The sequence below is a fragment of the Schistocerca gregaria genome, chromosome 9, assembly GCF_023897955.1.
Source record: "Schistocerca gregaria isolate iqSchGreg1 chromosome 9, iqSchGreg1.2, whole genome shotgun sequence".
Lineage (NCBI taxonomy): Eukaryota > Metazoa > Arthropoda > Insecta > Orthoptera > Acrididae > Schistocerca > Schistocerca gregaria.
Genome location: NC_064928.1, coordinates 23,531,476 through 23,545,275, shown reverse-complemented (window position 1 = coordinate 23,545,275; position 13,800 = coordinate 23,531,476). Strand labels below are relative to the sequence as shown.

General features: G+C 44.0%; 2 protein-coding genes across 3 annotated transcripts in view; both read right to left on the bottom strand.

Moving 5' to 3' along the window:
- LOC126292139 (uncharacterized) overlaps window positions 1–13,800 on the bottom strand; it is a 670,252-nt gene that overhangs the window by 224,583 nt on the left and 431,869 nt on the right. The window lies entirely within an intron of this gene.
- The window catches only part of LOC126292140 (uncharacterized), a 383,319-nt gene that overhangs the window by 86,736 nt on the left and 282,783 nt on the right, over window positions 1–13,800 (bottom strand). Inside the window, exon 3 of the mRNA XM_049985979.1 lies at window positions 9,135–9,232. Within this exon, the coding sequence (XP_049841936.1) occupies window positions 9,135–9,232 (98 nt within the window). The remainder of the gene's footprint in view (window positions 1–9,134; window positions 9,233–13,800) is intronic.

Genomic DNA, 13,800 nt, shown 5'->3' with positions numbered 1-13,800 from the left:
TGGTCAAATCTACCACTCGGCGGTCCTAGTGTTAAATCGTGTACGAGTTATGTCTGCAGCTCCTATTGCCTTATGTAGCCTCGAACTGCTGTTACGAAAATACTGCTTCCAATTCCTAAGTTGCATCTCAAGTAGGTGCAGAGTATCTGCTGGATCTGAATCTCATTTTTCACTCACGAAGGTCAGCTGATACAGGATGGTCGAGTATTCCTCCGTCGATGCTCATGAGGTGACGGCGGCAGCGCCTGCGACAAAGTTCCATTAGCTCCATTCGTAATGAGAACATAATGGTTACTTGTACAAGATTCAGATTAAGCTCTTGATGTTATTACGACCATAATTCATCTGCCTACATACGTCGCTCCGACTGTCCCTAAACAATGATGGCTCGTCCCCACAATGACCAACTTCTAGTCGTGCATCAGAGACAGACACACACACACACACACACACACACGCACGCACACACACACACACACACACACACACACACACACACACACACACACACACACACACTCATCGTAGCTACTCTTGGAGTACCGAGCGCGTGCACTCTGACGTAAAACGATATGTGTGTGAACTTTTTCTCTTAGCACCCTGACATAATTTGGGAGCGATACCTGAGAGGATTGTTAGTCGCGAGTTACACACGAACAAACAGACGCACTTGACCAGACAACTGTTTAACGTATCATTCCCTTGTGAGCGACAATGATGGACATATCGGGAACTGCATTTTATTTAACATAAGATTGAATGGAGAAATATTGTCTGCATTACGGGAGTACGTAATCTATATGTCGCACAATTAGGACAAAAACGTCGCTTCACAAACTCTATTTACAAAGGTGTGCACCTAATTAGCACTACTATGTAATGACAATTAAAAGACAGAAGAATGGAAATTTTCCTTTACTTTCCAAGCAGTAAGGAAGTCACGCGAGCTATATTGACTCGATAAGCGGAATGGAACCGGAATCTATAGACAACAGGAAGTGATGGGAGCGCCACACGCAAGCATCCGACCTCAGGAAGGAGTGTTCTCCCCCAGTGAGTAAAATGAAATTTCGTTGTCGACCAAGTTGGGAAGTTTTTCGATGTCAGTTTGCATACATATGGTCACATTATATGACAGTCCACACTGTCGTCATTAACTGAGGGTACTCCAACTACAAAAATTAAACTAATCCCAGATAGTAGAGACACTAGCACTCAAGAATAGAGCGTGACACCGTTAGAGTTGCACACGAATCGCCTTATAAAAGAAATGATTCCAAAGCCATCATTCAACTGACAGTTTGATAAACTGAAGGGGAGTCTCTATGTCCCAACATTAGCATCAATGGAAGACTGGAAGAAAAATAAGCTGACACTGAATTCGCGATTGCAGACTGCAACTCAGGCTAGAGACAGACGATAAGCATAAAATACCCAGGAACTTGTTTAAGACTTCAGTGCCAATGTGTGGTGTCGCCGCCAGACACCACACTTGCTAGGTGGTAACCTTTAAATCGGCCGCGGTCCGGGAGTATACGTCGGACCCGCGTGTCGCCACTATCAGTAATTGCAGACCGAGCGCTGCCACCCGGAAAGTCTACAGAGACTTCCTAGCACTCGCCCCAGTTGTACAGCAGACTTTGCTAGCGATGGTTCACTGACAAATTACGCTCTCATTTGACGAGACGATAGTTAGCATAGCCTTCAGCTACGTTATTTACTACGACCTAGCAAGGCGCCAGTATCCGTACTATTGATATTGTGAATCATGTACCATAAAGAGCGACGTTCGTCATTAATGGATTAAAGTTAAGTATTCCACCAGCTACGACCGTTTCCCTTGTCATGATACAGACCTCACGCCAGTCGGCGTGAGCTAAAACGCGTGCATATCGGCCTCCTTTAACCATACGGTTGGCTTTCCTGCCAACCACAACACAATGAATAGGGCTTAGCAGATCCGCTGTTTGTCTTTATACAGAATATATCAAAACCACAGCTGAATTGAAGAAACATAATTAGAGTTGATATGAAGTTTAGAAAGAAATATGTCAGTGTAACCACTTAGTTGGACAAAAGCCGCTTCATCTCAAATTTTCCTCTGTTTAGTCCATGTAATAAAACCCGTATTTCGGGGAAGGAGCAAATTATTCACCCTCTCTCATCTTCGAAGACTAATGAACACAAATAGCTCAAACCTTAACTCTATATACATTAAAGACGTGACTTAAACGTACCAATTCGTAACGGCTAAAATAATAGGTCACTACAACCAAATAATAGGTCACTACAACCAGCTGAATAATCGTATTTGAGAGAAGTGTTTACAACAGAAACTAACGCACTGACAACATTTGGGCAACTGAAGATTGCCGTAAGCTACATGTCAAGCTAATATTGGAAACTAAAGAAAAGCGACTGACTGCGAAAGGTGTGTTTTTTGTAACATCCCTAGACAGTGGCAAACGTCACATAAACTTCACTGTAGTAAGAACAAATATAATATACTAACTGAAAAAAAACTGAAGCACACATAAGACATGGTGTGATGTCAACAGAACTTTTACACGTGCACACAGTCAGCGGGAATATCAATCATGAGAGCTGCGATTACCTGTGACTAGCAGGACAGTCAAGAGATGGCCTTAGTGTTATTCGTATTTCGTGTTGTTGCCAGGTGTGGTAGGCTAGATACATTATGTGATCAATAGTATCCGAACAGCCCCAAACAGATATTTTCTCATAATAGGTGCATTGTACTGTCACCGTATCAGCGACCTCAGTAGTCATTCGACGTCGTGAGGGAGCAGAATGGGGCGCAAAACGCAACTCACGGACTTCGAACGTGGTCAGGTGATTGGGTGTCACTTGTGTCATACGACTGTACGCGAGATTTCCACACTCCTACACATCCCTAGGTCCACTGTTTCCGATGTGACAGTGAAGTGGAAACGTCAGGGGGCATGTACTACACATAAGCGTACAGGCCGACCTCGTCTGTTGACTGACAGCGACCGCCGACAGTTGAAGAGGGTCGTTATATGTAACAGGCAGACATCTATCCAGACCATCACACAGGAATTCCAAACTGGATCAGGATCCACTGGAAGTGCTATGACAGTTAGGCGGGAGGTGAGAAAACTTGGATTTCATGGTCGAACGGCTGCTCATAAGCCACACATCCCGCCGGTAAATGCAAGACGACGCCTCGTTTGGTGTAAGGAGCATAAGTATTGGACGACTGGACGCTGGACAAACGGTGTATGGAGTAACGAATCACTGTACTCGGCGTGGCGATCCGATGGCAGGGTGTGGGTATGGCGAATGCCCGGTGAACGTCACGTGCCAGTGTGTGTACTGCCAACAGTAAAATTCAGAGGCGGTGGTGTTATGGTGTGGTCGGGTTTTGCATGGAGACGGCTTGCACCACCTGTTGTTTTGCGTGGCACTATCACAGCACAGGTCTACATTGATGTTTTAAGCAGCTTCTTGCTTCCCACTGTTGAAGAGCAATTCCGGGACGGAGATTGCACCTTTCAACACGATCCAGCACCTGTTCATAATTCACTGCCTGTGGCGGAGTGGTTACACGACAGTAACATCCCTGTAATGGCCTAGCCTGCACAGAGTCGTGACACGAATCGTACAGAACACCTTTGGGATGTTTTGGAACTCCGACTTCGTGCCAGGCATCAGCGACCGACATCAATACCTCTCCTCAGCGCAGCACTCCGTGACGAATGGGCTGCCATTCCCCAAGAAACCTTCTAGCACCTGAGTGAGCGTCTACCTGCAACAGTGGAAGCTGTCATCAAGGCAAAGGGTGGGCCAACACCATACTGAATTCGAGCAATTCAGTCAGGTGTCCGGATGCTTATAATGACATTGTGTACGAGGCGTGGACAAAGTCAGTTGTTGAGTGATAACTATGAGGGACACGAAAATGCGGCGTACGTGTACTGGTGTGAAACCGCATTATCAGCACCTGAAAGGATTTGAAAGTGGCCTCATTGTGGGTATCGATTCGGCGGCTGGGTCGAATCGTGCAATAAACAGATTTGTGAGGCTTTTGGACGTGACAGCGATCCGACACTGGACTGCGTGGCAACGTAAGAGCGGACATACTCGTCGTGAAGGATCCGGTCGACCGCGTCAGAGGACCACAAGGGAGGATCGCAGTACTGTGCACCGAGCACATCGTAACCCCTTCAGATCCGCAGCTGCCAACCCATAGCGAGTAATGGATTCCCTGCAACATTCACTGGTCGCAGATTAACAGCAGACGGACTACGGTATTACCGGCCCGTGCGTAAGCTGCCGTTAACACCACAAAGCAATCGGCTATTTTTCGAGTGGCGATGCCACTTTTGAGCCATGGACTGCTGATGAAGGGTATCGCATTGTGTTCAGTGATGAGTCGCTGTTCTGGACCTGCCTGTATGACCGACGAGTACAGTGGTGAATTGGGGAGAGGTCTCATTCTTTTAATGTTTGGGAGAGACACAGTAGCCTTACGCCTACTATTTAGGACGTGGTGAGATATCGGGAGTGACTTCAGCTCATCGCTAGTAGTGTTTGAAGGGACTCTGAAGGCGCGACGGAACGTCACGGTCATCCCGCGTCCTCGCATGCTATTTCTCATACGATAGCGTCTTGTGCTAATTTTCAATAGAACAATGCTTCACCACACATTGGACGTGTCTCTATTATGTGTCTGCGCGATATTCAGGTACTCCTCACATCTCTCCCTGATAGAATACGTGTGGACCCAGCTTAGACGAAAACTCCGTCCCAGTTGCAGTGTCCAGAATACCGAGGGCATGTTAAAACAACTGTGGGCTAGCTTGCGTCGGGAGAGAATGAAATGGCTTTATGGCAACCTTCCCAAACGAAGTAGCGCATGCATCCAGAGCGGAGGGGGTGCAACGTTATAATTATAAGTGGGCTCATACTGCCAAGTTCTTCATAAATGTGACAAACTTTTCCAATCACTGCATTAATATCGAATTAGGCCAGAATGAGATTTTCACTCTGCAGTGGAGTGAGCGCTGATACGAAACTTCCTGGCAGATTAAAACTGTGTGCCGGACCGAGACTCGAACTCGGGACCTTTGCCTTTCGCGGGCAAGTGCTCTACCAACTAAGCTTAATATCGAATGACATAACATACACAACCCCAACACTTCGCCTTAAGATGACGAGTAAGAAACTTGTCGAAACGTTGCCGCCGCAGAACGGCGTATTCATCCTCTCAAGTGTCAAGTTTCATTTCCATCGTATGCATTATCTTGAAACATTATACATGGTGTTTCAAAATGAATATACGGGTTTTATAACTATGTAGCATTTGCCACATTCAACTTAAAATTATAAAAAAATAAACAAAATGAAAGAGCACCTCAGACAGTTTTTCTTGCAAGTGTTCAATGTGAGCACCATTTGTCGCTCACCGAGTCGAAAGGCGAGTTCTTTCCATACCTTGATCAGTGTGTCTGCAGAAATTGTTACAACAATGCTGTTTCTAAGGTTGCGTAGACCAGCTAGTAGCGGAGACATATACACTTATACACATGATCCTTCATTAAGTCCCAAAGAGAAAAATCGCATGGCGTAAGATCGTGTGTGAAAATGGTGGTCATGCAAAACAAGCTCTGTCATCCGGCCACTTGCGGCCAATCAAGCGGTCGGGTACAACGTCGTTTAAACAATCGCGTACTGAGTTATGCCAGTGAGACGGCGCTCCATTTCGCTGCCGAGTAATGTTCTACTGAAGCTTCTTCCAACTGAGGAGAGAGCCACGGTTCTGCCGTGTAAAGATAACAAACACCACTTAAGAGTTGCTTCACCGAAAAAAAAAGGCCCACACAATCTCTGCCTGGATATGGCACCAAGAAAATTCAATTTAGGGGAGTCTCGTTACAACTACACCTTCTCGTGGGTATTTGCTGATCTGTAGATGCGCACATTGTGTGTGTTCGCATTTCCAGTTAGATCAAATGTCGATTCATCACTGAGGACAACATGCAGAAAACTTTCATCGTCATGCAGCAACATTTCGTTTGCAATGTTGGCACGTAGATCATAGTCTCTAGGCTTTACAGCTCTTAACCGCTGCAAACGATAAGGACGTAATTTTGTTTCCTTAAAAGTGTCTGCACAGACGTCACTGGAACTACTAACTCATTATTAGCCTTCCGAACTGATTTCTTGGGGCTAAACGTGAAAGACTCTCACTAGGTCGACACGTTCTTTACTCAGTCTTTGTCGTCCCGCGCTTTTCCCTTGCCGCACAGGTGTACAAGCAAAAGTGTTTTAGTTGCTCTATCTTTTGATGTGTTATTTATAATTGCAAGCTGAATGTAATAAATCCTACAAAGCCTTAAAACCTGTATATTAATTTCGAAACAACCTGTACTTTTGAAACTAGGTCCTCATACAGTCTCTAGCACCTCAATGTACATGTTAGACTTCCCTCTAGTGTTCTGCCAAGCAATGCATGATTTACTGCCACCTAAGTGCAGAAGACTGCTCAAATCATAACACTTCCACCACCAAAATTTCTACTCATTCTTACCTGCTGCTCTGTTCTCAGATTAACAATATCGAAATCCATCCGGACCATTTAAATTAAACTTCTTCGTATCATTGAAGACTGCTTTATCCCATTTTAAAGTGCATGACATACCTTTCTCAACAAACTCCAGTGTAGCCTGTTTATATTTGGGTGTTAGAACAGGGTTCTGCGGTCGTCTCTCGAATGCAAGATGTTTTCACATTTAACAAAATTTGTCGTACGCGTCTTGAAGTTACTGGAAACTGTAAATCAGCAACAAGTTGAGAAGAATAACAATTTACGGCCCTTGCTCTGCACAAAAATAACCGTTTTGATGCCTCAGACTATCTTATACATTGTGCATTGTTCTGTCCATATCGTGCGTCCAGTCCAGTGAAATTATCCATCACTGTACTTGAACGGTTCAACTTCTTGACAGTTAGAGAGTCACATTTCCTTGCACGCACCGATATTTGCTTTTTCATCACATGATAACTGTTTTCCTTGTGGCGCTGTCGCAGTCGCGGTTTACATTGTCACTAATGGGTTCGGTTTACACCCGCACTAAAAGCACGTTCGTACACAGTAACACCGCGCAGAGCCGACTGTCTTTATACCAAATACCCCTTCTCCCACCTGAACTGTTGATGTCTTGTTATATACTGTACTACTGATTTCAAGTGCAGTACCATTCGACGGTATTTGCCGGTATACCGGATCTGTACTATTGCATGTACGCACACACTAACACTGGACAGAGCTGACTGTCTTTATAACAGGTGCCACCTTCTCCCGCCTGAATTGTTGATGTCCTGTTACGGCTCAAATGGCTCTGAGCACTATGCGACTCAACTGCTGTGGTCATCAGTCCCCTAGAACTTAGAACTACTTAAACCTAACTAACCTAAGGACATCACACACATCCATGCCCGAGGCAGGATTCGAACCTGCGACCGTAGCAGTCGCACGGTTCCGGACTGCGCGCCTAGAACCGCGAGACCACCGCGGCCGGCAATGTCCTGTTATATTCCACGGGACTGGAAGAAGGCCCAGACCATAGCAATATATAAAAAGGGTAGAAAATCGGAAGCACATAATTGCCGGCCAATTTCACTGACATCGATTTGTTGTAGAATCATGCGACATATTTTGTGTTCAGACATAATGAACCTTTCGAGACTATCAGAAGCTCATCTGCAGAAACCGGCACGGTTTTAGGAAACACCGGTCATGCGAGACACAACTGGCCCTCTCTGTGCGTGATACACAACCGGCTCTAGAAACCCGCTCCCAGGTTGATGCCATATTTTTCGACTTTCGAAAGGCGTTCGACTCAGTTCCACACTGTCGCTTGCTCCAAAAAGTACGCGCTTACGGTCTATCCGATGACATATAAGGTTGGAGAGAAAGTTTTCTAACAGACGGAGAGCAGTATGTCGTCCTGAATGGAGTGACTTCAACAGAAGCAAGCGTAACATCAGGTGTACCCCAGGGGAGCGTAATAGTTCCTCTGCTTTTTACGATTTACATAAATGGTCTGGTTGATGGTATTGACAGCGCCAATAGACAGTTTATCGATGACGCTACGGTCTAGAGCAGAGTAGTAGCACACGAAAGTTGTGAACAAATCAATTAGGATTTGTAGAAAATAAATGCGCGGTGTAATGACTGGCAGTTATCTCTCAATATTAGTAAGTGTAACGTACTGCGTCCAAGGCGAAAATCCCCATTGAAGTAAGAGTACAAAATAAATGCCCAGTCTTTGGAAGCGGTAAAATCCGTCAAGTATCTTGTTATGACTATTCAAAGTGACCTCAAATGGAATGATCAGATTACACAAGTAACGGCAAAGGCGAACTCTAGATTGCCGTTTATTGGTAGAATCCTGAAGCGATGCAGTCCTTCTACAAAGGAATTGCTTACAATACGTTAGTTCGTCCAGTCTTAGAGTACTGTTCGTCTGTATGGGACCCTTACCAGTCAGGGCTAATTCAAGAGATTGAGAAGGCCCAAAGAAGAACGGCAAAATTCGTGACTGGTACATTTAGCCATTGCGAGAGCGTTACAAATCTCATAGAAAGTTTGAAGTGGGACATACTTGCAGATAGACGACGCGCTAAACAGAAGGGGCTGCTCACTAAATTCCGAAATCCAATCTTCGCCGAGGATGTAAAGCATATATTATAACCACCAACTTTAAAATCGCGCAATGATCACCATTCAATGGTAAGGAAAATTAGAGTTAGTACTGAGGCGTTCATACAGTCGTTTTTCCCTCGCGCGATCCGCGAGTGCAACAGAGGAGGGGAAATATGACTTTGGCGCGAATAGTGCCCTCCGCCACACACCGCTTGGTGGCTAGCGGAGTATATATGTAGATGTAGACACTGTACTACTGACTTCAAATGCGGTACCACTCGACAGCATTTTCCGGTATACTGGATCTCTACTACTGCATCTGCACTGTGCACTATTCCAAGCGGTAATGGTTATTTTCCCACATATACCCACGTCTTTATACTACTGTAGCTATGCTGAGACGTCCAAATACCCGTTGATTAAAGTAAATTGATCCACTTACCTTACAGAGACTGTTTTGCCAGCGCCCTCTGAGCGGTTCAAGGCGCTTTCTGTGTTCTGAGACTGCTGCACTCAGATTAGGCACCAGAACTTCACAGGCTGCAACAACGGAAATCTCTGCAGGTCCCTGTTCAAACACTTATACTTATTAGTCTACACCATAGGGATTTTGAGTAATGTATTTGACATTTATGCCTTCTTGGACTGTTTCACACAATATTTAATTACGGTTGATTAGATTGTTTGGATCGACAGCGTATACTGAATGGTGATTGTTGGGGACAACAATGGAAATATCTGAAAATTCGTTTTTTCTCTTCATGTGTCAAACGAGATGCCACGAGCAATGAGGGTAATGGACAAGGGACACTACATTAGAAGTGTGTAGATAAGTTGAGATATTGGGTGTGACGGGAGGCGTGCTAGGGTAGTGCGTGCAGTTGCAATGACCATTGTGTCCAGATGGCTCAGTGGTCAGACCAACTGCCTAGTAGGCTGGAGGCCTGGGTTCGAATCCCAGTCCGGCACAATGATTTCAATCAATGCCCGCTCGCAGCCAACGTCTGTAATTCCTTTGTTCTTACATCATCTTTCAACTTCGCTGAATCAGCTTCGGTAACTTTTTGAACACTGTAAAATATCTAAGTCTTTATCTATTATCTTCGCCAAATTCTCAATGCGCTCCAGTTTTGTATGAGGCCGTAGCGTGATACCTTTGTCATGGCTGACAACGACAGACGCTTTCTGTCTCTATTGTAATACTCGTAGATAAAAAAACAGCACTCGGTGTTCCTTGTACGCTTTCTCGTGAGGATAATGATTACGCATCACCACAGACTGCACTCACAGCAGTGTAAACTTTTAAAAAGCACCAACATCGTTTCCTTCGTTTCTTTTGGGACGTGGATCTTCTTGTATTGTGTAATAACAGTGCTTTCTAATTTATCTTAGATAAATAAATCGACAGAACCCAAGCTTCGACGGTGTCCTTCAAGACGACATTTGCCATAAGACTTTAAACGTCATTGCAGTCGCAAATACTGACACTCACTGCAAAGAACTTTAGATGTACGCAATAATGGCATGCAAAGGACGGCTTTACTGGAGGTTCCAACTAGGGAGACAGGATAATTTACAGTGTCGTCCGAAAGATAACCAAAAACGATCAACATAGCTGTAACTGCACCATTAACAGAGCTACGTCTGTCAGTATAGACTAACCGTTTCGCATTCACGTGTGCACACTTCTGCACCTGACATGCTATGTGGGGCGAAACAAGCATTAATGGCTTTGATCCCGGCGGAGGTTCGAGTTCTCCCTCGGGCAGGGGTGTGTGTGTTTGTCCTTAGGATAATTTAGGTTAAGTAGTGTGTAAGCTTAGGGACTGATGACCTTAGCATGTGTGTGTTTGTCCTTAGGATAACTTAGCTTGAGTGGTGTGTTAGCTTTTTCATTCACCTCTGCCTTTCTTGTGTTGTGACCTGATATTTGTGAGTGTTTCGTATCGAGCAACGTAACCTCTTACCTGTGTTTACATTCCGCGCTGACCAGTTGCAGCTGTAGCGGCGCATCGAAAGCTAAGTACTCATTAATTGTTTGTGTATAGTGGTTTATTTAGGAACTTTAGTAGTCTTCAACCGCGGCTTTTTGTGTTTTCTGGTGAAATAATTTCAGAAGAACCTTTTGGGAACTGTTTTCAGCTTCCTTACTGTGTAATTAGGCGTTTGATTCTCTTTCTGTATTAGTCTTTTGTTATATTCAAATTTGTTGTTTATTAATACTGTTAATAATAGTAGTTACTTCCCTTGTAGAGTAAGTTTGTGATTATTGTAGTCAGTTTTTTTAACATCTTCTTATTGTAGTAGCGGAACTTCGAAAATTTTACCATGAGTGAGAAGTGTCGGCTTTGCCGTAGGTTCGTGACTAGTGGATTGCGGTGTGAGACTTTTTCGAAGTATTTTCACTGGGGGGGGGGGGGGGGGGGGGGGAATGCAGTGGGGAAGCCAGTGGGCATTCTGGTGAAATCCTCTCATGGAACTGCAGGTTATATAGCAAGAGTAAGTTAATAGAGGAGCAGGAGCGTAAGATCTGTGCCCTTCAGGTGCAGTTGAAAAATGCACAGGAGCAGCTAGATAGGATGAGGAGGGAGAAGAGGGTTGGGGAAAGGGAGCTGGCTGTTGGCAAGAGATCTGCTAGGAGAATATTTTCAGATAGTTTTACTATTTATGTTTACAATAGATATGACCAACTGTCAGAGTCTAGTGGAGAGGAATCTCTAGTAGCTGTAGATGTAGGAAGTATGCAGCAGACCTAAGTAGTTACGGTGGCTAGAACAGTGGCAAAGTCGAAGGGGAAGAAGAAGGTTCTGCTGTTAGGTAGTTCTCATGGCAGAGGTGTAGGCCAGCAGTTGCAGGAAGTGCTGGGGAGTACCAGGTCACCAGCATTGTGAAGCCTAATGCAGGATTGGCTCAGGTGTCTGTTAACACAGGGGGGTTATGTAGGGATTTTAATAAAGATGATCAGGTAGTGATAGTGGGTGGGGCTGGTAATAGTGTTGATAGGGATGGGGCGTATGACATAGATGGTGACCTGGAAAAGATAGCCACTCAGACTGGCAACACGAATGTGCATTTCGTGGAACTGTTTCAGCGTCACGATCGGCCTCATCTTAATACAGCCGTCTGGCGTAATAACATGAGATTTTGGGGTGCGCTGATGACAGAAAGCATGGTTCACATTTCAGTGGTGTCGGTGGAGTCTACCAGCAGGACGGGTTTCACTAGACGTGGCCTGCACCTCAACAGGTATGGGAAGGGGAGGTTAGCAAAGCTTATAGGTGACAGCATAGGTGGGGTTGGTGGGATCACTCATGGCAAAATTTCTGCAGTAGTGGGAGTTAGAGCTGCACCTTTTTTAGATTGAAGTCAGCTGATAGGTATTCCTGCTTGAGGAAAGTCTGTCTAACAAAGGAACCACTTTCGACAAAGCTTAGGTATCCGAGTAATGAGGGAATTAGTATATTTCATCAAAATATACAAGGTATTAGAGATAAAGTTAGTGAATTGCTTATAAATGTTGACTCTGAAATTATTGGTATATCTGAACACTTCTTAAATAAGGAGATAATTCAGAGGCTTCCTTTACCAGGATACAGGTTGACTGGCAGCTTTTCGAGGAGCTCTTTGCGGTGTGGGGGAGTAGCCATGTATGTGAAAAACGGCATCCCATTCGAGTCAATTGATGTTTCAAAGTATTGCACTGAAAAGGTGTTTGAATGTTGTGCAGGTGTGATTAAATTTAATGGAGCTAAACTTCTAACTGTTGTTATTTATAGATCCCCAGACTCCGATTTCACAACATTTTTGCTAAAGCTAGAGGAGGTTCATGGTTCACTTTATAGGAAATACAAAAAGTTAGTTATATGTGGTGCCTTCAATATTACTTGTATAAGTGATTGTGCAAGGAAGAGGATGCTAGTAGACCTCCTTAATTCATATAATCTTATGCAAGCCGTATTCTTTCCAACAAGAGTGCAAGGGAACAGTAGAACAACCATAGACAATATTTTTGTTCATTCCTCATTACTAGAAGGGCATTCTGTTAGCAAAAAGGTGAATGGCCTTGCACAAATTTTAACTCTAAAAGATTTTTGTGCTGCAACACGTGTTAAATAGTCATCAGCTGTTTAGGAAAGCTAATCCAGTTGCTGTAGAGACCTTTGTAAACCTTACCAAGGAACAAGAGTGGCAAGATGTTTATAGCGCTGATACAGTAGACTATAAATATAATGTTTTTCTCAAGACTTTTCTCGTGCTCTTTGAAAGCTGCTTTCCGTTAGAACGTTCAAAACAGGGTACTAGCACAAACAGGCATCCTGGGTGGCTGACTAGAGGGATAATAATATCTTGTAGAACAAAGTGGCAATTATATCAAAACGTTAGAAATAGAATCTAAATGCAGCAGCCCATTACAAACAGTATTGTAAGGTGCTTAGAACTGTTATTAGGAAGGCAAAAAGTATGTGGTATGCAGATAGAATAGCTAAGTCTCAGGATAAAATTAAAACCATACGGTCAGTCGTAAAGGAAGTGGCTCGTCTGCAGAGACAGGTCGAGGATATAGAATCAGTGCCTAGTGGGAATGTCCGTGTTACTGATAAGTCGCATATATGTACAGTATTTAATAATCACTTTCTGAATATAGCAGGTGAACTAAATGGAAACCTAGTCCCAACAGGGAATCATATAGCGCTCTTAGAAAAAAGTGTTCCGAGACTGTTACCTGAAATGCTCCTCCATGATCCTGACAAGAGGGAGATTGAGTTAATAATTAAATCACTAAAGACCAAGAACTCTCATGGATGTGACAGGGTATCTAGCAGAATACTGAAGTATTGTTCTATGTATGTTAGCCCAGTGCTTAGCCATATCTGTAACTTTTCCTTTAGGAGTGGTCGGTTTCCTGAACGACTAAACTACTCGGTAGTGAAGCCACTTTATAAAAATGGAGACAGGGATAATATTGGCAATTATAGACCTATTTCTATGCCATCGGTGTTTACTAAAGTTATCGAGAAGGTTGTATATACAAGGCTACTGGAGCACTTAAATTCATATAATTTGCTGTCGAATGTTCAGTTTGGTTTTAGAAATGGTTTAACAACTGA